The 24,563-nt window shown below is 45.0% G+C and overlaps 1 protein-coding gene across 1 annotated transcript in view; it reads right to left on the bottom strand.

Moving 5' to 3' along the window:
- Nucleotides 1-681: 681 nt before the first annotated feature.
- DYM (dymeclin) overlaps nucleotides 682-24,563 on the bottom strand; it is a 272,964-nt gene continuing 249,082 nt past the window's right edge. Inside the window, exon 17 of the mRNA XM_040421110.1 lies at nucleotides 682-1,154. Within this exon, the coding sequence (XP_040277044.1) occupies nucleotides 1,005-1,154 (150 nt within the window). The 3' untranslated portion in view covers nucleotides 682-1,004. The remainder of the gene's footprint in view (nucleotides 1,155-24,563) is intronic.

The raw sequence follows: 24,563 nt of genomic DNA, 5'->3' as shown, positions 1-24,563 counted from the left end.
ATTATCTGCGGAAAAACTGGCCAGTGTAATACTCTACAAACAGACTGATTTTTTTAACCCCTGTATCTCAAAAACAGCCGAACATTTTTAATAAAGGCCAATTGAAAAAATTATTTTGAGCCCAAAATGAGTAGAATGCAATCATAAAAAAAAATGCCCTGAAGGTGTCCATAGCCAAATCTATATCACCGGTTCCAACCATAGCATGGAATAGGATGCTCCTAGGATTTGGGATACAGAAAGAGTATGGGTCCTACACCGATTATGCATTTAGGCCCTCCCTCTTTTCATTAACTACATACATGGGACATCCTGGACTCCATCATAACATGTGTGTTCAGCTTGGCCAAAGGTGAATGGAAGAGGTGGGGAGATAAGTGGATGCCATAAAAATCTGATGTCACTTATATTATGAGGAACCACAAGCTAAGGACAAGTGAAAGTCCAACTCATTGTACAGTTCCAACTGATCAGTATGAACCAAGTCCAGTTCTTGTTCTGCCCACTGGAAGAAAGTTCCATAGGTCGGAACCGAATGCGTTAGCCATGTCAGATCATTAGTAATTATCCTCATGTCTATGGACAACACTGCCTGTCCTGTGACTGCGGTGTTTATCATAAGTACCACACAGCGGCACGTACCTCACATAGCAAGATATATAAGATACATTGTGACGTACATGCTGTTACATTCACAGCTTTATTCAGTCAAACGCAAACTTATATATATACAGTGATATATTTAAAACCTCCCCCTGTTCTGCCAAAATAAAAATATATATCATCATAATTAGGAGAAGGAAAAATAGAAAGAAACCCTAGAAATTAAGACGCTAGTGGTCACGGTGTGAGAGCCAGCCATCGCGTCAAACCTTAGCATGACGCCTAGTATTGGGGGAAGGAAGGTCCGAAGAAGACCACACTTTGCAGAGTGCAAGGTTGTATGCCCCCCTCCATGCAGCGGAGATATCCCACAAAGTTCAGTCTGTACCGATTGTCTCAACTCAACCGGAGTCCATAGTGAAGAGCTGTATGTCCTGCGGGTTCCAGTACAGTCCAACAGCTGAGTTGTAAACTAAGGACCAGACGTACGGGATGAAGAATTCCTCGGGCTGCTCCTCTTCTACGTACTTGAACTTCAGCTCAGGGAATTTCTACGGGAGAAAAAAGGTAGGTTATTATAAAACGCAGCATGAGGCCAAGTTCATGAAGACAACCACTTTTACACTATTCTCGCGAGGGCAGCAGAGCAAAGTTCATGAAGACAACCACTTTTACACTATTCTCGCGAGGGCAGCAGAGCAAAGTTCATGAAGACAACCACTGTTACACTTGGAGACGGCTCCAATATCAGAAACCCCTGGCCACCATCTGTTCTCGTGAGGGTAGCAGAGCCGGGCCATCCATGCCTTAGCCTCCAGTGGCTGTGGTTTTACATGGGCGGCCTGGATCCATCACAGAGGTTTTTTGAAAACGTATTTTTGATTATATTATAACTTCTTCTGCATCAAAGAGGTTTTGTACTAAGAGCCCTTTAAGTCATATAGATAGGACATGCACTCTAATTCTTGGGATAGAAGTGGATCCCAGTAGTTAAAGAGGACCTTTCACCTGGAAAAACATTGTGAACTAAGTATGCAGCTATGGAGAGCAGCGCCCAGGGATCTCACTGCACTTACTATTACCCCTGGGCGCCGCTCCGTTCTCCCGTTATGCCCTCCGGTATCATCGCTCACTAAGTTATAGTAGGCGGTGTCTGCCCTTGTTCTGTGGGCGTCTCCTTCTCCTAGGCTGTAGCGCTGGCCAATCGCAGCACACAGCTCACAGCCTGGGAGGTTTCTCCCAGGCTGTAAGCTGTGCGCTGCGATTGGCCAGCGCTACAGCCTAGGAGGAGGAGACGCCCACAGAACAAGGGCAGACACCGCCTACTATAACTTAGTGAGCGAAGATACCGGAGGGCATAACGGGAGAACGGAGCGGCGCCCAGGGGTAATAGTAAGTGCAGTGAGATCCCTGGGCGCTGCTCTCCATGGCAGCATACTTAGTTCACAATGTTTTTCAAGGTGAAAGGTCCTCTTTAAAACCTCAAGAATATGGATAACCAAACCCTATGAGGAGGCTGCACATGCACAGTCCCTGTCTATAAAAAGGGGTTTTAATTTTTTTTTTTTTTTATATTGATGGTCTTTCCTGTTTTTATTTTATGATTTAATTTAAAAAAAAGAAAAAAAGCCACATGGGTCCTAGATATAAGAGGAAGTGGAAGCAGTGCACAAGCTCCGCCTCCTGTTCAAGCAGCTGATCAGCAGGGGGTGCCGCAGATCCGAGGCTGATCACCTGTCCTGAAGATAGGCCATTAATATTAAGCCACTGCACAACCTCTTTAACTCTCTCTCTCTATTTATATATGTATCTATAATAATAAAATCCCTGTGTGAGTGCGCTGTGTCAGTGTGTGTGTCACCAGTTTTGCACTGGGCATGCGCGGCGTCCAATCAGGACACATTGCTCCACACGGACACAGCGCTCCACACAAGTTTCCCTGTAGGGTGCCACCCTATAGGCAGGCCACAGCTCCCCCGCCGCGGTCCGCTAGTGCCACAGTTCCCCCGCCAACGTCCAGCCAGTGTGCATGCGCCGCCTTCGCTGCATGGGGTGTGGTCTGTGCGGATGGCGTTGATCGGCCGGAGCGTGGTGTGATTGCTCTGCGCCCCGGCCAATTCTAGCGCCCGTTATTGTAACAGGCATAATGTCTAGTATATATATATATATATATATATAAAAAAAAAACGAAAGTAAAACAGCAGCACTCTTTAGGTTGCCAGGTGCAAATCCCACTTGAATTCCTGGACCAGGAACAGTAGAACAAAATCGGTGAAATGAGGGCAGCACTCCAGTCTTGTGGTGAAAAAGGTGGATTTTATTACACCCAACAGCAATGTGCATTTCAGCTCTCTCAATGGAGCCTTTGTCAAGCTAGTGAATATAGTGCTCACAACATATTTAAACAGGCAGAGCTCATCAGTATTACATAATTGGTCATCAATAAATATATGTGAATATACAGTGAAAAACATGATTAAAAACATAATTCCATGTGCTACATGTATACAAAGTACAGCATTATTACAAAGTGATCGTGATTACAATAAATAATCTTTCATATCTATAATTCTGTGTCAAGTACATAATTGCCAAAAATTCAAATATAAAGTGCATCTGTGCTTAATCATGTATTAATAAAAATGGACAAACCTACGTCATGAATCCTCACATGTTCATAATAACCTCCGCGTCCCATACTGGGTACTGCGCATGCGCAGGCATATGTCATAGGAACGCGAGATTTCCTCATGTCCCGCGCATGCGTCCCATGTGGGATACTGCGCATGCGACGGCATATGTCCTAGGAACGCGACAGAACCCCGCGTCCCACGCATGAGCCCTATATAACCGTGTCCGTCCTGAATGTATCAGCTTGTGCGGTATACAACCACTGCGCATGTCCAGCCGAGGGATCTGACATTGTTATCATCAAGTAACATTATTATGTGGGGCAAGGAGAAATTACACGGGACCAAAGGATGTCTATTACAGGATCAGCACTAAGCTAAAACCTAAGCGCAAATCCCGTCGTGGTCGCCCCTGGGCACTTGCGAGTACCATTTGACTCATGTACAGTTATGCTACAGTACTATGTAAGCAGTGTATAATGGCAAACTGTGCTGACAGACTCCCTCTAAGCTTATTAGCTGGTGCAAAATTTGCAGGATTTTAGTTTTTTTTTTTATAGCAACAAGGAAAAAATAAAATTTTATAAAAGATATGATAACATAAAAACTTCATTTAAACAATGGGACATTTTCTAATAACACACTCCTTTTAAGACGACAGCTCTATACCCTGTGGCTCACTACAATTCCAAGAATGCACGCTGGAGATCCACAGGTTGAAGCCCACTGCTAGCGACTAGCGTTCTGTTGGGGGCATCTAGAAAAACACGGGTAGCCTGGATTTTATCTGTATGAGCCTATTGTTTCTTCTAGAGATAAAGAGCATCAGATATGCCTGGTAGCTGCCGATTCTCCTCCTTCTACTGAAACATGCCCATTAGGATGATCAGTGCCCGTCAGTGTGGACAGCTGTTGACCTAATGGTCATTATCACACCAATGAGACACCGGATTGTCCCCTGAACTTCGGTGCTTACTACCTTTCTTGATTTTTGGGGTGAGCAAAAATATTTGGTCAATTTTTTGAAAGTTTGTATGGACTTTATTTCCTGTGTTTGCCGGTCCGTTCAGGCCAGTACGTGATTTTGTGGAGCTCATCTTGCTTCTGAGAGGTGGGAGAAGTTGCTCCGATCTGAACCCTCTCAGCTGCCGTCATGTAGTCCTCAGCACAACATAAAGTACTCGGCTCTTACATTACAGAAACAATGGGACAAAGTCATTCAAGTCTGCGAGCCGGGAAATAGTGGGGTGGGGAAGAAAAATCTCTGTAAGATATGAAAGCCACTGAGTGAATGGAGGAGCGGCGGCAGAATTGGTTAATGTCTGCTCTCATAGATGGCGAATACATGTTTACCACCTACTATACAAACACTACAAGTCATTGAATGGACGGATAATGAAAACTCCCTGTACAGACAATGGCGCTATCATACAAGCGCTGAGTGATTAGTCTCTGCAGAGCACGCCATTGTCTCCTATGGTGCAGCAGACATGAGACCCTCCATTCAGCACAGCGTCACAATGCCATTTCCTCGGGAATCATACATAATGGAGGTTTTTTTTTTCTCCCTTGGACCTTTAAGTTTCCATAATACAGAGGGCTTTCAATGTATCGCCATTAGCCTGAGAAAAGACAATTTACCACTGATTTCCTCTACGCAGGAAATGGATATTATCAGTCCCTCCATCTCCCATGTGTATTCTGACACCGCGATTATCCAATTCTCATAACTGTCCGGGTCACTGCTGTCCAAGAGTCTGCAGAAAGATGAACCTACCGTATGGTACCACCAGGCTGATATCAACACTAGCCGGTCAGGTCAATATTACTGTCCATAAGGGGCAGTATTATAGTAGTTATATTCTTGTACATAGGAGCAGTATTATAGTAGTTATATTCTTGTACCTAGGAGGCAGTATTATAGTAGTTATATTCTTGTAAATAGGAGGCAGTATTATAGTAGTTATATTCTTGTACATAGGGGCAGTATTATAGTAGTTATATTCTTGTACACAGGAGGCAGTATTATAGTAGTTATATTCTTGTACATAGGAGCAGTATTATAGTAGTTATATTCTTGTAAATAGGAGGCAGTATTATAGTAGTTATATTCTTGTACCTAGGAGACAGTATTATAGTAGTTATATTCTTGTACATAGGAGCAGTATTATAGTAGTTATATTCTTGTACATAGGGGCAGTATTATAGTAGTTATATTCTTGTACATAGGAGGCAGTATTATAGTAGTTATATTCTTGTACATAGGAGCAGTATTATAGTAGTTATATTCTTGTACATAGGAGCAGTATTATAGTAGTTATATTCTTGTACATAGGAGCAGTATTATAGTAGTTATATTCTTGTACATAGGAGCAGTATTATAGTAGTTATATTCTTGTACATAGATGCAGTATTATAGTAGTTATATTCTTGTACATAGGAGCAGTATTATAGTAGTTATATTCTTGTACATAAGATGCAGTATTATAGTAGTTATATTCTTGTACATAGGAGCAGTATTATAGTAGTTATATTCTTGTACATAGGAGCAGTATTATAGTAGTTATATTCTTGTACATAAGATGCAGTATTATAGTCGTTATATTCTTGTACCTAGGAGGCAGTATTATAGTAGTTATATTCTTGTACATTGGAGGCAGTATTACAGCAGTAAATTGCAGTTTGTTCGAAATTTCTGTATATCTAAACAAATGTCTTTGAATGCACAAACAACCCTTCTGATACAGGACACAGTTTCTAAATCAACTGCTTTCTTCCAGGTATGTCTTCTGCCCCCTCTACCCCCGTCATCCACATTCAGAAACATGAGAATAGTTATGTACGTCTACCATAAAATTTCAGCGTTGCATGTAAGTTTTACAGAACGGTCAGGATGTCACTGTCCGTGAAATCAAAGACAAAGCCGTTATTTAGTGCCAGAACTGACAGCGCAGCCTGGAAACCGTTTGTCAACTTGATGACGGCCGGTGATGTTGATGTAGCACAGTTAAGAGGTATGGTTACAAAGTCCTACTGATGTGGACTCGTTCGTGGCCAAGATTTAAGCTCACCTCATGCTCGCTGTCAAAAGGTAAAACTTAATAACTTTTGATCACAGGCAGATTTGAAGGAGCAGTTACAGAATGAAAAGGCTCTTTTAACCCTGTGCCAATCCACTAAGCTGGACCCTGTAACCTGCCGCTCTGAAACCTCACGAAGCTCCGCCAGCAGTTTGAAGTGGTCGGTGAGTGAAGGGCGACTCTGTCCATCTCTTTATAAAAGATGACAAGTGAGGTGATGAGGGGCTGGAGGTAGAGCATGCACGGCTATGGAGATGGATGGAGCTCATTATGAATGTGCACTTAATTGCCGATTATCATCCCTGATGTAACATCTCATAATGGCTATTTGAGGGTGCGATGACTGAAAGCTTCAATGTTGGCTTCGCAATTCTCCCAATTTTCCTGATATAATCCATCAGTAAAGGTGAATACCTTGGAGGATACTTTTATTTATGACGAGAACTTCTTCTTCGGGTAGGTTCACATCTGCTGCAGGTAAATCCAGAAGTCTGTTCCGGCAGAGGAGCACACACCTAGACCCCAGCCAGCACAGCTGGACACCACTGGGCACAGACGGATCCCCGTTGGCAGCAGGGCTTTAGAGAAGAAGAAGAGGATCTGGCATAGTGAAATCCAACATGCCCGAACCTTCATTCCCCAAATCCCCTGCGGGGAGTCTGGACACTTTCATTCACATAAGGCTACATTCTCATCTATGTCAGAAGCGCCATTTAGGGCTTCCGTTACGGAGTCCGTCAAAAATAGCCAACAGAAAAGTTCTACAGGACTTTTTTCTCAGCTAAAAAAAAACTACTTTCTCCATAAAGGGAAACCTAATAGATCCCATTATAGTCAAAGGGGTCTGTTAGGCTCCATTTCAGTCGGTTATCTGTCGATTCCGACACTTCCGTTATTTTGGTTCTTCTGATCCTATAACGAAGCAGAAGAACGGAAATCATAAGGTTCATCCGACATTCGTTATATGGTCTGCTTTAGCCCGAATTTCACATCTCCCAGGAATTTCCTGGTGGTTTATGTCCTGTACATAAGATTCGTATGCATCTGAATCATGAGATGAATTTCTATTTGTACTCAATGAGGTCCCTGTTTTCTTCTCATTATTCTCTGCATGGCAATTACCTGTGAGGTTTGCAGTGACTTAGGTTCTTCTCTGAATCAATGGGGGCGTCCCAGAGACTGTTCATAGTAAAATGGCATCTCCTAGTGGCATGCCACAACAGGCTATGATTGGAACACCCCTTTAAAGGGGATTTCTGGGGGCTCATTCACACGAACGTATGCCGCCCGTACATTGCGGACTGCAAATTGCACAAAATCCGTGTGATTCAACTGGAATGGGTCCGCACCGTAAAAAAATTGAGCATGTTCAATTTTTTTGTAGTGCGTAGGCACAGTCCGTAATGCCACTGAAGCACTCCATTGTGCTTCCGTGGCCTTGTGCTCTGTATCTTCCAGATTGCGGATCCATTCAAGTGAACGTGTCCGCATCTGTGATACGGTGCGCACACAGCCAGTGCCTGTATATGGCGGGCCTGTTGTTTGTGGGCCACAATACGGGCACGGCCGGTACACGTTCGGGTGCATGAGCCCTTAATACTAATGACCTACTCAGCCCCATAGACGTGAATGGGGCTGAGCGCAATACCAAACACAGCCACTATACAATGTACGGCGCTGTGCTCGGTAAGCACGGAGAAAACCGCGGCGCTCACAGGAATGCCACTGCCTTCTCCAAACAGCTGATCGGCGGGGTCCCGGGTGTCAGACCCCCACCGATCACTAGTAAAATAAATTCTGGAAAACCCTTTTAAATACCCAAGTAAGCTGGGACGGAACAGGTGGCTCTAAAGTGGTTAAACAAAGGAGACAGTGTGGTGGATGGTGTGACCTGTAGATGATCCTACTCCCTATCATCCGGGATGGCTACCACTCATGTGAGCCTGATGTCAGGCACTGAACAAGCCATGAGAACCGGCCTGGTGTCTGCTCCTAATTGTTGCTTGAGTCAACAGGGGCAGAGATAAAAAGCCTCATTGCTGTAATTGCCGGGGGAGATAATACATGACCCGGTTCATTATTTATAAGGATGTGGCTAGGCCTAATAATAAACTGCCACTCTGCAACATGATTACAACAGGGATGACAAGGTTTGTGAAGCTGACCGTGGCATTAATAATGGAGGGGAACCTTATCTTGCGGGAGCTCAGTGTCACTTGGCCGGCTGTCTGTTGCTCTTGGAATTTAGAAATATCCGACGTCTCCTTCCACCCCCCCCCCCCCCCCCCCTATTTGCTATCTCATGATTTTGACTCTTGGCCTACCAATTATTCATCAGCTTTTTTTTTACTTTAAAGGGAATGTGTCACCTATTATGTTTTTGTTCCAATTAAAACCATAAAGTGACAGATATCCTTTTTTTTTTACTAATGTTTTTGATCACAGTTTTTTTTTTTTATTCTTTCTATGCAAGATTATGGGGGAGATTCTATGGGAGAGTGGTCTAGACATGCTCTGTGACCTGTGCGGTGGTCATTGCGCGGGGAGGGGGAGGAGGACAGCTGTGTCCATCACCTATTGTGAATCGTGGATGCTGTGGTGTCTGTATATATAATTTACCTGTCATTTATTATTATTATTATTATTAGTAATATAAAAACACAACTATTAACAGATTGGTACAGAGGGGTAGAGGACCCTGCCCACAAGAGCTTACAATCTATAAGGGAAAGGGGAGAACACAGTAGGTGAGGGGTCATTGTAATCCTGCCTGCAGTAATAATGAGATGACTGCTGAGAATTGATCTGCACAGATCAGGAGGTCTTGACATAGGCTCAATGGCCAGAGGAAAACTGCAAGGTTTTAGGATTTATTTATTTATTTTTATTTTTAAACATATTGTCACATGGAAATAAAAAAAAAAGTGTAAGGCTACTTTCACACTTCACAGACGGATCCGCACCTATAATGCAAACGATGGTATCCGTTCAGAACGCATCCGTCTGCATTATATTTCTGAAAAAAATCTAAGTCTAATTGTTAGTCAGACGGATCCGTCCTGACTTTGCATTGAAAGTCAATGGGGGACGGATCCGTTTGAAATTGCACCATATTGTGTCAACGTCAAACGGATCCGTCCCCCATTGACTTACATTGTAAGTCTGGACGGATCTGTTTGGCTCCGCACGGCCAGGCGGACACCCGAATGCTGCAAGCTGCGTTTGGGTGTTCGCCTCCTGAGCGGAACGGAGCCAGACTGAGGCATTCTGAGCGGATCCTCATCCCGTCAGAATGAATTGGGGCAGTACGGATCCGTTCGGGGCCGCTTGTGAGAGCCTTCAAACGGAACTCACAAGCGGAGCCCCGAACGCTAGTGTAAAAGTAGCCTAAGATTACACATTCCCTTTAAATAATAGTCTACAGATAGAAAGTGCCTCTTGCCTTTCAAATACCTATCGGTCCTAACTGATTGATAACTCTCATACATCTCCTCATACAATAGGAAACAAGATAATGTTACTTTTTCACTAATTCCATCTAAAACAATCCTGTGCATCATGGAGAGGCAGTTTATTGGAGAGGGGGCCCTAAGGATAGTCTACAAATGTTTTGAAAAGCCCCTGTAAAAGGATAATAAAGCAAGTGCGGTCGCTTAGTGACGAGATTACGTGCGGTATACATTGTGAGAACGGCCGGCCTTGAGCTTGCGTGTTGATGGCGTCTTTCTCCCTTCTGAGCCGGATCACTATATGCTTTTTCGCTTTTACAACCCAGAGACAGTGAGAGAGGAAAAGAAAGAAAGAAAAAAAAAAAAAACGGCGCACAATATGCAGACGGCAGAACATTGCGTGAGCTAAAAGCAGAAGTGCTAGTCGGTGGTTTGGATAGAGGTGCAAAAGCGAGACAGTCCAAATACATTGCAGACTGTCTGCCGTTCCAATCACGTGACTTTATCAAAAGCCACAGGAAGTTCTTGGAACAGATGTAAGACTAGATATGTAAGAAAGAACCTACCGCAAACACTTCTATGGGCTCTTTCCTCTCTCTCACCAGCGACTAGATTGCTAAATCACATAAGCAAATACAGATATTCTAGCAGTTTTACAACCCAGTAACGCAATAATTTCCTGCACTTCGCTACAGAAGCCATGCAGGGTATAACAGCCATGTTCGGTCTTGCTGTTGTGGAACTACTACTCCCATAAAGCCCTTCCAGTCTCAGCCTTCTGGTATAGAGAATGCAGCCCTTCATTGGTGTGTTATACATAGCTTCACCCCCTGCTGGTTACCCGGTGCCAAGGGATTGCACACCAGAGCCCAGCAGCGGAGACATGAAGGCTCTTGGGGGTTTAAGTGAAACCTCACATTACCAGAGTGCATATTTTCTCTATTACTGTCCTGCGTCTGGCTCCAGAGCACCTACTCACCGTGACTGTCCTCTCTTCCTGTTTCATTTCTCTTTCTCATCTGTCTTGTTCCTGTATCATGCTACGAAAACAAGAGTCACCGGCTGTACAAGGGAAGGCCAAAGGGACACTCCAGGGGTTCGTGACACTTAATATCAGTGACACTGAGGGATGCGCTGTGACCCTCGCCCAAACTCCAGGAGGCCCTCCTCTGTCCCCAACACCGAAAAAATAGATATAAGTGATATGTTTATATATGTGTATAACTGATGCCATAGATGCCGACCTAGAAGCAGAACATGCACTGCATAAGGTTATCCACTAATATACCAAACAGTGTCAATAAGATCCTGCTGCTGCAGAAGTGGCGTCAATAAGATCCTGCTGCTGCAGAAGTGGCGTCAATAAGATCCTGCTGCTGCAGAAGTGGCGTCAATGAGATCCTGCAGAAGTGGCGTCAATGAGATCCTGCAGAAGTGGCGTCAATGAGATCCTGCAGAAGTGGCGTCAATGAGATCCTGCAGAAGTGGCGTCAATGAGATCCTGCAGAAGTGGCGTCAATGAGATCCTGCAGAAGTGGCGTCAATGAGATCCTGCAGAAGTGGCGTCAATGAGATCCTGCAGAAGTGGCGTCAATGAGATCCTGCAGAAGTGGCGTCAATGAGATCCTGCAGAAGTGGCGTCAATAAGATCCTGCAGAAGTGGCGTCAATAAGATCCTGCAGAAGTGGCGTCAATAAGATCCTGCAGAAGTGGCGTCAATAAGATCCTGCAGCTGCAGAAGTGGCGTCAATAACATCCTTCCAGAAGTGGCGTTAAGATCCTGCAGAAGTGGAGTCAATAAGATCCTGCAGAAGTGGCGTTAAGATCCTGCAGAAGCAATGTCAATAAGATCCAGCAGTTGCAGAAGAAGAAGTGTCTATATGATCCGGCAGCTGCAGAAGGATGGTCAATACGATCTTGCAGCTACAGAAGTGGTGTCAAGAAGAACCCGCGTAGTGTCAATAAGACCCTGCAGCTGAAGAAGCGTTGTCAAGAAGAATATACAGCTGCAGAAGAGATGTTAAGACCCTGCATCTGTAGCAGTGGTGTTAATATGATCCTGGAGCTTCAGAAGCAATGTCAAAAAGATCTTGCAGATGCAGCAAAAGTTGAGTCAATAAGATCCTGTAGCTGCAGAAGTAGCATTAATAAGATCTTGCAGCTGCAGAAGCGGTGTCCACCTAACCTTGCAGCTGTAGAGGTTGTGTTAACACGATCCTGCAGCAGCAAACATTTTGTCAATAGGATCCTGCAGCTGCAGAAGTGGCGCCAATAAGATCTTGTAGCTGCAAAAGTATTTTTGTGATATGTAATACACACAATGTGTGTAGCTCCCATACTGTATGTTAACCCAGATCAGACTTCAACATTAAATGCACTCTGTCTCTAATGGCAGACGGTACGAACATGTCTACAACTTCTAAGTCTTCTCTGCTACCTTTTCAGAGCCTGGAGCAAATGATGTATCATGTTACCTTTCATAATTAGTCATTATGAAGCCATTGTTGGATTGCTCCATCTAAAATGAATCAACACTGAACATAATCTTTAATACAATCAAGCATTTTGTGTATACAGCACATGTGCCGACCTATATATCCCCATGGATAGCATACAAACAACTCTGTGCAGTCTGACCCTGTAGTCAGGTGTTACTCCGCTCCCTTTTCTACAGACAGTATCGAAGAGGAAGACAGAGGAGATGCAGAGCTTTTGCATAAAGGCAATTTTCCTAATTTTTATTTTAGATGCATAAAATCAACGAGAAATAAAGGATACCGCAGATATTCACTGCCACTATATCTGGCCACGGCGATAAGCAGCCACCATACACCCTTGGCACTGCTGATCTCCGGGGTAGAAATTGAAACAAACAGGAACGCAAACTGTTAGATTCCTCCGTTCCTAAACTGCTGGCACCATCTGTCTGGCTCCATAGTCACATCATTGTTGTGGGTGTTTGTCGAAAAATGGTGGGTCCTGCCAAAAAGAAAACTCTATTGTCTGTGGCCAATTTAGATAAACGCTCCAAATGACTGCATCAAGCAAACCATCCATGGGTCAACTGGAGAAGAGACATAAAAAAACAACACCGATTCTAGGAAGAGAGAGAATTATGCAACTTGGCCAAATGGAGACAGACAGTAAGTTCCGCAACAAACAAAAAACCCAAAATGCGTAATCCATCTCTATGGGATGTGGTATTGTAACGTGGTGTTTACGGGAATGTTTACATGTCATTTATTGCATCACTTTATTATTCATGGAATCGAAAGAGGAGTCTGTCCTGACAGTGACCCATACCCTGATCTTACAGTCTAGAACAACTTCCCTATTTCTATACGTGTCTATGGTGCATTCTGCATTGCAAAACAAACCAGCATGCCATGTGCAACTACTCATACGGCACGTAGGGCGGTGACCAGACATGCATGATGCACTATAAGGATCCAGCATGTATTGGGTCTTCGGGATATACAGTATATTTCAATTCCAACTCTGTTGGTTACAATGGAAGCAACTGCAGAATAGCTGATCGGCAGGGGTGCAGGGTGTCGGACCCTGCTGATCAGATATGGATGGTCCATTCTTAGGATAAGCCATCAATATAAAAGTTCTGGACAATCCCTTTAAATCAGGATTAGTCTGAGATAAGTAATGCAACTCCTTCCTCGAATCAAGTCACCCCAGCAATCAGCTGATCGCCCCCAGTCTGGCTTCTCCAGTGACACATGCACCGACTATGCCCAGGGATGTTGTGCCCCATACACTTAGGGCTTATCCAGACGACCATGTGTGTTTTGCGCTCCGCAAATTGCGGAGCCGCAAAACACGAATACTGGCTGTGTGCATTCTGCGGAAACGCCCACGACAAGCCCTATGATAGAAATGCCTATTCTTGTCTGCAATTGCGGGGCCGCGGAACAGAAGTTCGGATGCCGACAGCACACAGTGTGCTGTATGCATCTTTTGCGGACACATAAATATGGTCGTGTGAATGAGCCCTTAGGCACAATCTTCAGCAGCCGCTGCCACCCAGAAGCCATAAGATTATATCATGCTTGGTGATGAATCAGGAAATACTTGTATCTTGAAGAGAAGCAGCGAAAATCTCTGGGGCCGGTCCTAATACAAATATAATGAGACAGAGGATGAATAGATGCCATGGGAGCGCGGCTGCACGATAATAATGGACAGTCAGACCTTAAAAAGTCGTTTCTTGGCTTTGTTTGGACATTTGTAACCCCGGCCAGACTTGTAAATATAGAAAATAGGGAAAAAATGATAACAATTGCTTAAAAACAGAGACAGACTTTCTGTCACCAGACTTTAACTGTGCGATCAGAGCAGGCCGGGAAGCGGACCCTTATCTGTCTGAGTTCAGGACATGCTGACTAATACCCCCTATTCAGGCTGCAGACCTCTGGCTCCACAATCTATATGCCCTGGAAAGGCTGCGTGATAACTTACAAGCTCCCATTCAGTCCTAATGCGAGGCCAGCATACACAGCACTTCTGCCTGCAGATATGGATAACCAGCAGGACGGAACGTAATGTCCGCCACATGGGGAGAGGGCACGAATCCCCCCACTCACAGACCATGCTTGAGCGCTTATTTGTTCGTTCCTTGCATTTAAAAAATAATAAAAATTCCAAAATATTTTACAGTGACATTAGAATTTTGATAGATAAGGGGTCCAGATCCAAATGTTCTCTTCCTCTTCGTCTCTCACTTCTTGCAAGTGGACAGGTCAACAATTCCGGTTCTGAAAAAGCCCAGCCGTATACATATATACTTTTTGCCTTATGAAGTCAATCATTCTCCTGGTAGTGATTTATCTAAGATCTGCAGACCTCGAGTCCAAGACCACATAAGGTGACTTGGACACTCTTTGAATGTATGGGCATCCACTTGGCAAATGAGATGTGGCTAAATGTAAAGTTCTGCATCTTGGTAGTGATATTCTCTGTGCATCATATGTAGTAGGCTAGGTAACACTGGGAGAGGCATGAACTTGTAGAGAAGGACTTCAACATGCAATGTCAATCAGCTGCTTCTAAAGGCTAACTGGATATGGTCATGTAGTAAACGAGGCATGGACCTGCAGGACAGGGATGTACTATTGCCCCTTTACAAAGCGTTGGTGCGTCCTCATCTGGAACATGCAGTTCAGTTCTGGGCACCAGTCCATAGAAAGGATGCCCTGGAGCTGGAAAAAGTACAGAGGAGAGAGACTCAACTCATAAAGGACATGGAGGGTCTTAGTTATGAAGAAAAGGCATCTCAGCCATCTCCACCATTAAAGGTCCTGACTCATCAATCCAACCTCTGATGCCCATTAGATATCACCACCTGCCCCCCCCCCCCCCAACCTTATTCTTCTCCATCACATAGCTATAATCAATGGCTCCAGGCTATTTGCATTGTCTATTAGAGACTGAGCTAGTCTGAAAACCACTTCCTGGCTCAGGATTCTGTTACTTCCCTCATACTTTAAACTGCATCTCTGCTTTTACAGAGCACATGTCCTTCAAAATCTTACCAGGACATGAGTGCATGGAGAACAGATTTTTTTTACAGGAAGGATAGAATGATCATAATCTACAAGAAATTAAAGCAACAATAAGGGGTAATGAAAAATCAAAAGTGATGGCTATAGGTATACAGAAGGAAATTAACTTCGGGAGAGGGGTGGGGGCATATATTATTATTGTGCTTTGCCATCTGTGTTTTTATTACATTTTCTTTTCTTCAGAGTCCCACATGTCTCATTGTGCCGTGCTCGGGCGGGTCAGGCCTGCTCTTGACCCATGTGGTATCATACATACCGCTGCCATAAACCAATAGACAAACAGGAAAGAACTTGTACAAGAAGTGCACTGGAAAGTTTAAAAGACAAAAATAAAAAGGCAGCTACTCGCAGGGGGAGGTATTCCTGGTAATCACTGCTCCACTTAGTCTACAGAACCTTAATAACCTTTACGGTTGCAGATGTAACGAGAACTTGTTCTGTCTTCATTAGGAGACAGACAATCTGTCTTGTGAACGGCTCCGAGAGTTCATCCTACAGGCAAAGTGTACTGTGCCGCCACATCCACCTCAGCACTCACAAGACTCAGAGGGGTGGGATGTTCCTATACTACACTGCGGGTTAGCACCAGTTGCTTACTAAAGGGTATGAATGGAAACATCTGTGGAGGAGCAGGACAGGATTCAGCATTTGCTGGGGTGGTCAAATCACGTTGAAGCTTAGCTTAGGTTTTTTTTTCTCATGCAGGGCTCCAGATCCTTTCACATAGCCATTGTGTAAATAATAAAATTCTAATAGCCTGTGACCACCACTAGGGGGAACTCAGGAGCTTACCGAAGACAGATTTGCACAGCTACCATTGAATTAAATGTAAGCTCCCTGTAAATATTATCATTTAGCTATGTGGTTGGTCAGGTAAAAAGTTGACCAAGGCTCTAATACAGAAAGTGCAGCTCTAACCCTGTATCTGCAGAGGCAGATACAGGGCGGTCCATTTGATAAGAGAATCATATAAAGCATAAAGCCACTCCCCTACAGATGGAGTGGCTTTGGACACCATATGGATGACAGTAAATGGGATGTTACAACGGGAAGTGCAATACAACCATTATAAACAAGCATTAAAGGGATATTCTGGTTGTTAAAACTTATCTCCTAACCACAGGATAGAGGATAACTATTAGTTTGGGGGATCCTACCGCTGGGACCTCCACAGATCATGAGAACAGGGACCCCCAGAAAGAAACAGAGCGTCAGTTCTCGCTCCGTTCATCTGTACAGGAGTTCCAGAGACAGCTGAATACAGCGCTTATCTATACATCTCCCATACAGATGAAGGAGGTGGCAGTTCACATGCCCAAACTGTCCCTCCATTCATTTTGGGGGCTCCAAGGGATACAGGGTCCCCCTTCTCGGTGGGGGTCCTATCAGTGGATAGGAGATAACTCAACAACTGGAATACCCCTAGAGGGCTTGTCCCATCCTGACAACCTCTTTTCATATGCTTTACCAGCATATATGGAAAGTATACATTGGGGATCCCGGCTTGGGACCTGCGTTTTATGAGCCAGCAGTTCTTGCTCTGTCGAATGTACCTGGGCATGTAATACCACACTTTTCCTGGAGTGGCCACTGCAGGGGACATGAGCAGCCAGCAGACACTCCCGCCAGCAAGACCCGCCATTTGTCAGGGGAGTTGAACCAGCAGGTCTCGCTCCCAAGGAGTAGTTTGTGATAAGACAATCCCTTTCAATGTAGTTGCTACGAAAGATTAATTAACATTGTGAAATAAGAGAGATCCCCTGGCCATAAGCCTTGTGTGACAAATCTGACTGGGGTACGGGGAATTTTGTCAATGGGCCAAAATTTCCTCAAATTTGAAAACAACAACAACAACACAAAAAAAACATGTTATTTGGCTGCTCCTTAAACTCCCTTTTTCAGATATTTACTCAGGTTTTCCATGTAATAACTTCAAACAGTAAATGGAGCGTGCCAGCAGGCAGACGAGAAGTATGTGAAAATCGCTCAAGAACAGCAAGAAAACCAAATAAATCAAAGTTCTCAAAGCCAAGGACAACTAAAACATGATAATTAGTGATCTCTCTATTCACCACCATCTCTAAATATAAACCGTTTTGTATCCCTCTTTACCCCATGATATGGGGTTCCTAAGAATCACCACTTTCTGAGAAGGCAATTCCTGTGGGTCCCCCCACTGACTTTCAAATGTGATTTCATCAGTACCACAAGGGTAATCCCTCACCATGCTCATGGTCCCTCATATCAGCCGGATAATATTAACCAGTTCATTACAATCCTCCTACAGACTATGGTCTTCTACAATGGGAGGACAAGGCATTAAAAACTCTGTGCCTCTATGATTCCTACTTTATGTCAGGGAAATTCACATCTAAACATGGATGTGTATATGTCCTGAGGATATGTCATCAATATCAGATAGGTGGGCTTCAGACACCCAATAACTGAGGATATGTCATCAATAACAGAGGTGGGGGTTCAGATACCCATTACTCAAGGGTAGGTCATCAATATCAGGGGTGGGGTTCAGACACCCGGTACTCCAGGATATGTCATCAATATCAGGGGTGGGGTTCAGACACCCGGTACTCAAGGGTAGGTCATCAATATCAGGGGTGGGTTCAGACACCAGGTACTCAAGGATATGTCATCAATGAGGGGTGGGGTTCAGACAACCGGTACTCAAGTATAGGTCATTAATATCACATCGGTGGGGTCCAACAAATAGAACCAAAGGATAGGTTCTCAATATATCAGATCAGTGAGGGTCTGACTCTTGGACCTCAAGGATAGACTACATATATTTGAGTCCCACACAACTCCTTTAAATGCACCCCAGGGCCAATCAGTTGATCACTTTGGGTCCCACTCCCGAGACAAGAGCTGAGCTGCTGAAGAAAGATGCAGTTAGCCAGGCCACTGCGAGGAAACGTAGTATTGCGTGGCCGCCATTCAGGTGATTGATGCCCATGTAACACAAGGACAGCTTGATTCTGCCAGAATGGAAGAGGGTGTCCCAAGTGCAGGACTCCCCTGGCATATGAACAGGGGTCGTCTTCTTGCGATAGCGCTTTTAATTGGCATTTCTGCATGGCATATCCAGAATATATGGCAAAAATATCTGACAGTTGTCGGTCCAGTATCTATGTCAAGAACACGGGTCCCCGACGTATCCAGGTGAAGAATGAACGAAGAAGTAGACATGTTCTAGAGAAGTTATGGAAATAGCTGAGCAAGTGTGCCAGCGGACACCTCATCAAATGGAGATGGGGGTACCATCTGATGCAGACCCCCCACCCACAAAAAAAAAAAAAATAACAGGATGTAATAAATGATACATTATAATTTCAAAATCTGGTCTCCAAAAAGTGACAAGCAGTACATTTTTAAGGTGGTGGCGGGGGGCTCTGTCCTACTATTCCGCACTCCCGCTAGGGTTAACACGAGGGCCTGCCACTCCTTCAAGCAGGAACAATTCTGATTTCGTCAGTGAGGTTTGGCAATGTGAGTAACCCTGTAACCAATTTCATTTCCTGATAAATGAACAGTCCACAGGGGAAAGTCAGCCAGAGGGTTTCCGAACTGCCGAGTGCTCAGACATTACTGAGAGACTCCTTGAAGGAGCCAGACTGTCTATTGCTTATCAGTGCCGAGCCAAATAGCACCATGCAAACAGCAGAACTGCCAGGTCCATTCCGCAGCTCACGGAGGCTCAGCGTGATAGCACTTAACAAACATGTGAGATGTCTTTTGGCTTGGGGTCCACAGGAACAAAAAAAACAACAACTTTTAATTGGAGGAGTTATGAAACACGAAGGGTTACAATGTCAATATAAAAAAGGAAAAAACTTTGTGATAATGAAAACAAAAATGGGATTTTACAGAACAGGAAAAAATCTATTTAACGGCTATAAACAAAACATCTCTCGGCTGGGAAATGCCTCGTACACACTTCTGCTGAAACTGGGGATCACCTCGAAGCATTTCCTAAATATCACCAAGGGAGGGTACATCAAAATATCCCCTCTATTCAAATTCCAAAACCCAACACATTTCAAGCCTTCCTGTATGACTGCTGCTTTATATGGTGTGAGACAGCGCTATATTACGGGAACATTACCATCCCCTTACAGCTGTACCTAACCCACAAAAATGGCACACATGTGCTAGAGATGGAGCTAATGGGGTTGTTGTACACACCAGGCTCCTTAAAAGGGTTTTCTGAGATTTCAAAACTTGACCTATCCTCTGGATAGGTCATCAGTATCTGATCGGTGGGGGTCTGACCCCCCACTGATCAGCTGTTTGAGAAGGCACCGATGCTGGCAGTAGCCTTGGCCATGTGACATCGCGTTCATCGGTCACATGGCCTAGGCGCAGCTCAGCTTCCTTCACAGTGGGCATGGCTGGGCTCCGGAAACGTAAGTAACAGCTCCTTGTGCCTCATTTACATATAAACAAAATCGTTTTTTTTCCACAATAAAAGCACACAGAGCTATGGGGACTGGATATTGCGGATGTGCTAGCGGCGATCTAGCAGCCCATGTCCTCAGCTCTATACCCAAAATCCAGGTGACAGGTTCCTTTTAAATATGTCTAGAGAATTACTCCAGTTTTATTTTCGCCACTTCCCCCCCTACTGATGTTAGTGTTCTTAAAAACATTTGTGTATCTATATACACCCACTTTCAAAAAGTGGCGTAAACTAAAGTCAGAAAAAGTTCTCCCTAGGGCATGTAGACTATCATTGATACAGCAATCACATCACCAAAAAATCCAGACTATTCATGTAGAGACCCTACTGACATCACTGAGAACACAGCCCATGAGTTAAATCACTGAGAATACAGACTATTAATACACGAAAGTTGATGACATCACTGAAAAACAGCCTATTAATGAATCAAACACCAATGTCATATCTGACAACGCAGTCAATTAATAGGCAGACGGCAATGACATCACTGATAAAATGGCCTAGAGAAACATGAAGAAGCCAATAACAATGTAGCATCTATATATCAGGACAGGAGCCAATGACATCCTTGGGAATGTTACGCACCAGGAGTGTAGGACATCACCAACATTGTGGTCTGTTATAATACAGAAATCAACTGAGTCTAATAATGAAGAGAAGCTAATGACATCACAGAGCACAGCCAATGACATCACAGATAATGCAGCCTATTAGAATAAAAACAATGACATCACAGAGGACAACCGAAAACATTAGTGACAATACAGCCTATTAGCAGAAGCTAATGACATCATCAACAAAGTCTATTAATAGATACAAGCCAATGACATCACAGAGCACAGCCGATGACATCACTAACAATGCAACCTAATACTAAACAGAAGCCAACGTCATCATAAACAATCTAGCCCAGGGGTGGCCAACCTTACAGACACAAAGAGCCAGAAAACAAAAAAAAGCATGACTGCCAGGAGCCACAAGCTATACGTTTACACAAATATGCGTGCACACGACAGTATTACTGCAATTTAAAAGTGCATTTAAACCACCTTTCCTACCTGTAGTGTAGACAGCTTTAGTGAGACTTCTGGCAATCTTTGTTTTTCACAATGTGTTTCAAGATTTCTCAGATGACACCCTCATGGTCAGATGTTCGCCCATGCTCAGATGACAGCCCATGCTCAGATGACACCCTCATGCTCAGATGATCGCCCATGCACAGATGACATGGTCAGATGTCCGCCCATGCTCAGATGACACCCTCATGGTCAGATGTCCGCCCATGCTCCGATGACTGCCCCATGCTCAGATGACACCCCATGCTCAGATGACACCCTCATGGTCAGATGTCCGCCCATGCTCAGATGACATGGTCAGATGTCCGCCCTGCTTCCTTCTCCCCTGTGCTGCTGATATTTCGATAACTGCGACATCTTTAGTACAGGAATAGCTGGCCCGCTCCCCTGTGATTCGCATATGTAGAGGAGAGCGCGCAAATAAAGGTGTGAGGAGCCACATGTGGCCACCCCTGATCTAGCCTATTAAAAAGGTAGAAACCAATGACATCACAGAGTACACGCAATGACATCACAGAGCACAGTCACTGAATTCACCAGTACTCTGTGATTTAATTAAATGTACAGTGATCCCTCAAGATACAGTGGCCTCAGGAGACAATATTTTCCACATACAGCGGTCTTTTCTGGCCCATTGTAAGTTGAAACGAGACTCAAGATACAATGTCCCAGAGTCAGATCCAACCAATCAAGGCCACGTCTCTGGTAAAATATCTGTATTAGTTGCTAGTTAGCAGCTATTCCTTACTGTTATATGTAAGGACTTTTTTTTTAATCTTTCATAGTTATCTGCTTATTTTTCTTAAATCTTCATTTTCTCTTATCCCGGATGCCATTTTGGGGCTTTGGAACCGATTACTCAACTTACAAGGGTTTCAACATACAATGGTCCTCCTGGAACCAATTAATATTGTAACTTGAGGGACCACTGTATTCTACTATTGTGTGAGGTACCAAAGGCGCCACTGAAAATGCAATGTATTAAATCACAGGACGCGGTCACATTAAAGAATCAGATTCTAAAAAAAAAAATATATATATATGATTTTCAAATTCTCTTTTTCTACATCTTTTCCTCCATCTACATTACGGCTTTCTGCGCTGCGGTGGGTGCATTTACAGTGCAATAGACGCTGCACCTGGGACATTGTTGTAAGGTCCAGGTCTATAAGCTCCATGTGTCAGAAGCACGATGTGCAGTGAATGGCCTCAGTATTTGCTCTGTGTCATGTCTCTCCATCTCCTCTCCTCACTGCGCAGTCACAAGCAGCACCTGGGTAACCACATATGGTCTGCTCCTACGCTGCGCTGAAAGAAGAGAAATATGCTATTAATCCTGGGATAACCAGAAGATCTGCTGACAGATCACCCAGCCGGAGCGCTATACCCCCCCATATTAAAGCACGTATAGACTGGGTTTATGAGAGCGACATCCTTCTTGCAGATATGGCTCTTGGCCGGAGTGCTACCATACATGAGAACAAAACTTATATGGTCTAAAGCGGATGAACAGTGCAATCAACTCATGTACCTGGCCATCTATCTCTAGTGGGTCTACAAAATATATCTTGCAGTCCATCCTAAACAGGGTTGTCCATGATCTTACTATTGATGGCCTATTCTCGGATTAGGCCATCGATATCTCATTGGCGGCAGGTCTGACACCCCGCACCCCCAGCGAGTAGCTGCTTCAGAGTAGCTCTGGTGCCGAAACTATTCCCAGCACTGCTCCCCTTAAAGTGTATACTGCAGTAACCAGATCCGTCCACTACACAAAGGATGGCGCTGTATACGTCTGGTGCTAACTTCTGATGCCAGCGCTACCCTGACACAGCCGATCGGCAGGGGTGTTGGATGTTTGACTGGCCTTCAATAGTAAAATCCTGCACAACACCTTTCATCTACGGCAGGGCTTGACAAATTTCCTTGGAATCTAGGAGCCAGCTAAAAAAGTTAGGAGCCAGGCGGAGCCGCGTCATAAAATCTATATTGCGATATAATTTTAAGCATGTATATCGCAATATATTGTTTTCTATATTGGGGGGGGGGGGGGGGGGGGGGTGTTTAAACTTTTTTTTTTTTTTACTTTATTTAATAACTAAATAACTATTAGCCTTCTTAAGGGCTAGAACCCTTGTCATATTCACCCTAATAGAGCTCTATTAGGGTGAATAGGACTTTACACTCTCCCTGCTGCCCTGTGCATAGTACACACAGCAGGGAGCTGACCATGGCAGCCAGCCTCTGATCAGCCCCCTCCAGCCTCCCTCTGATCAGCCCCCTCCAGCCTCCCTCTGATCAGCCCCCTCCAGCCTCCCTCTGATCAGCCCCCTCCAGCCTCCCTCTGATCAGCCCCCTCCAATCAGCCCCCTCCAGCCTCCCTCTGATCAGCCCCCTCCAGCCTCCCTCTGATCAGCCCCTCCAGCCTCCCTCTTATCAGCCCCTCCCCCCCCTCCCTCTTATGAGCCCCCTCTGGTAACAAACCCACCCCGCCTCCCTCCCCAGTATTAATCATTGGTGGCAGTGGCCACAGGGTCCCCCTCCTCCTCCTCCCCCCATCATTGGTGGCAGTGGGCAGTTCCGATCGGAGTCCCAGCAGTGTAATGCTGGGGCTCCGATCGGTTACCATGGCAGCCAGGACGCTACTGAAGTCATGGCTGCGATGGTATGTTAGTAAGCAGCATTATACTCACGTGCGCCGTGATCGCCGGACGCTCCTTCTTCTCATAGGTCTGTGCGGCGCATTGCTAATGCTATAAGCATTAGCAATGAGCCGCACAGACAGAAGAAGGAGCGCCCGGCGGCCTCGGCGCACGTGAGTATAATGCTGCTTACTTACATACCATCGCAGCCAGGACTTCAGTAGCGTGACTCCTGGCTGCCATGGTAACCGATCGGAGCCCCAGCATTACACTGCTGGGACTCCGATCGGAACTGCCCACTGCCACCAATGCAGAGAGTCGAGACTGAAGAACCCGGCACCCGACCTCTGACAGGACGCTGTGATCCGCGCGAATAACCCCTCAACTGAGGAGTTAATCGCGCGGATCACAGCGTGCAGTCATAGGGGCCGGGATATGGCCGGCACATTCATTGGTGGCGCAGTGGCCACAGTCTCTCCCCTCCTCCTCCTACTCTGTTCTTAGTGGCCAGCGGCAGCCGCGCACAGTGGGGAGGGAGGGACTACTCTCCTTCTCCACTGTGCCGACTCAGGAAACCATGGTGCGCGCCGAGAGCGCATCTTTGAAAACGGGCTGACAAATACCCAAGCGCCAGGACCAAATTCCTGGTCGCCATGGCGACCTGGCGCCCGGGATTTGTCGAGCCCTGATCTACGGTAAGTTTAGAGGGGTTTTTCAGCACATGACAAAGCTATAAAATAATAAAAAGAGTAATTGTGGAGAAGGAATGTTATACTAGGGGCAAATCCTCTCCAAAATCATCACGTTTTACATGCAGATTCTGGAGCAGATTAGCCATGGACTTGTACAGGGTAAAATCCACAGCAAATCTGCATCTCAGACATGTGAATCTTACAGCGGATTTGTCTGCGACAGCGCGAGAATCCACCCTAATACTCATCATACCAGCCACTCGTTGCTCCCATTCGGACAATTCCCTGATCCCTCGCTCTTCTTGGTTTACATCGGGAATGGGGTGACAGGGGGTGGTAAG

This window comes from Bufo bufo, chromosome 2 (genome assembly GCF_905171765.1).
Source record: "Bufo bufo chromosome 2, aBufBuf1.1, whole genome shotgun sequence".
NCBI lineage: Eukaryota > Metazoa > Chordata > Amphibia > Anura > Bufonidae > Bufo > Bufo bufo.
The sequence above is the reverse complement of the archived record's forward strand: the minus strand, read 5'-3'. Positions and strand labels throughout refer to the sequence as shown.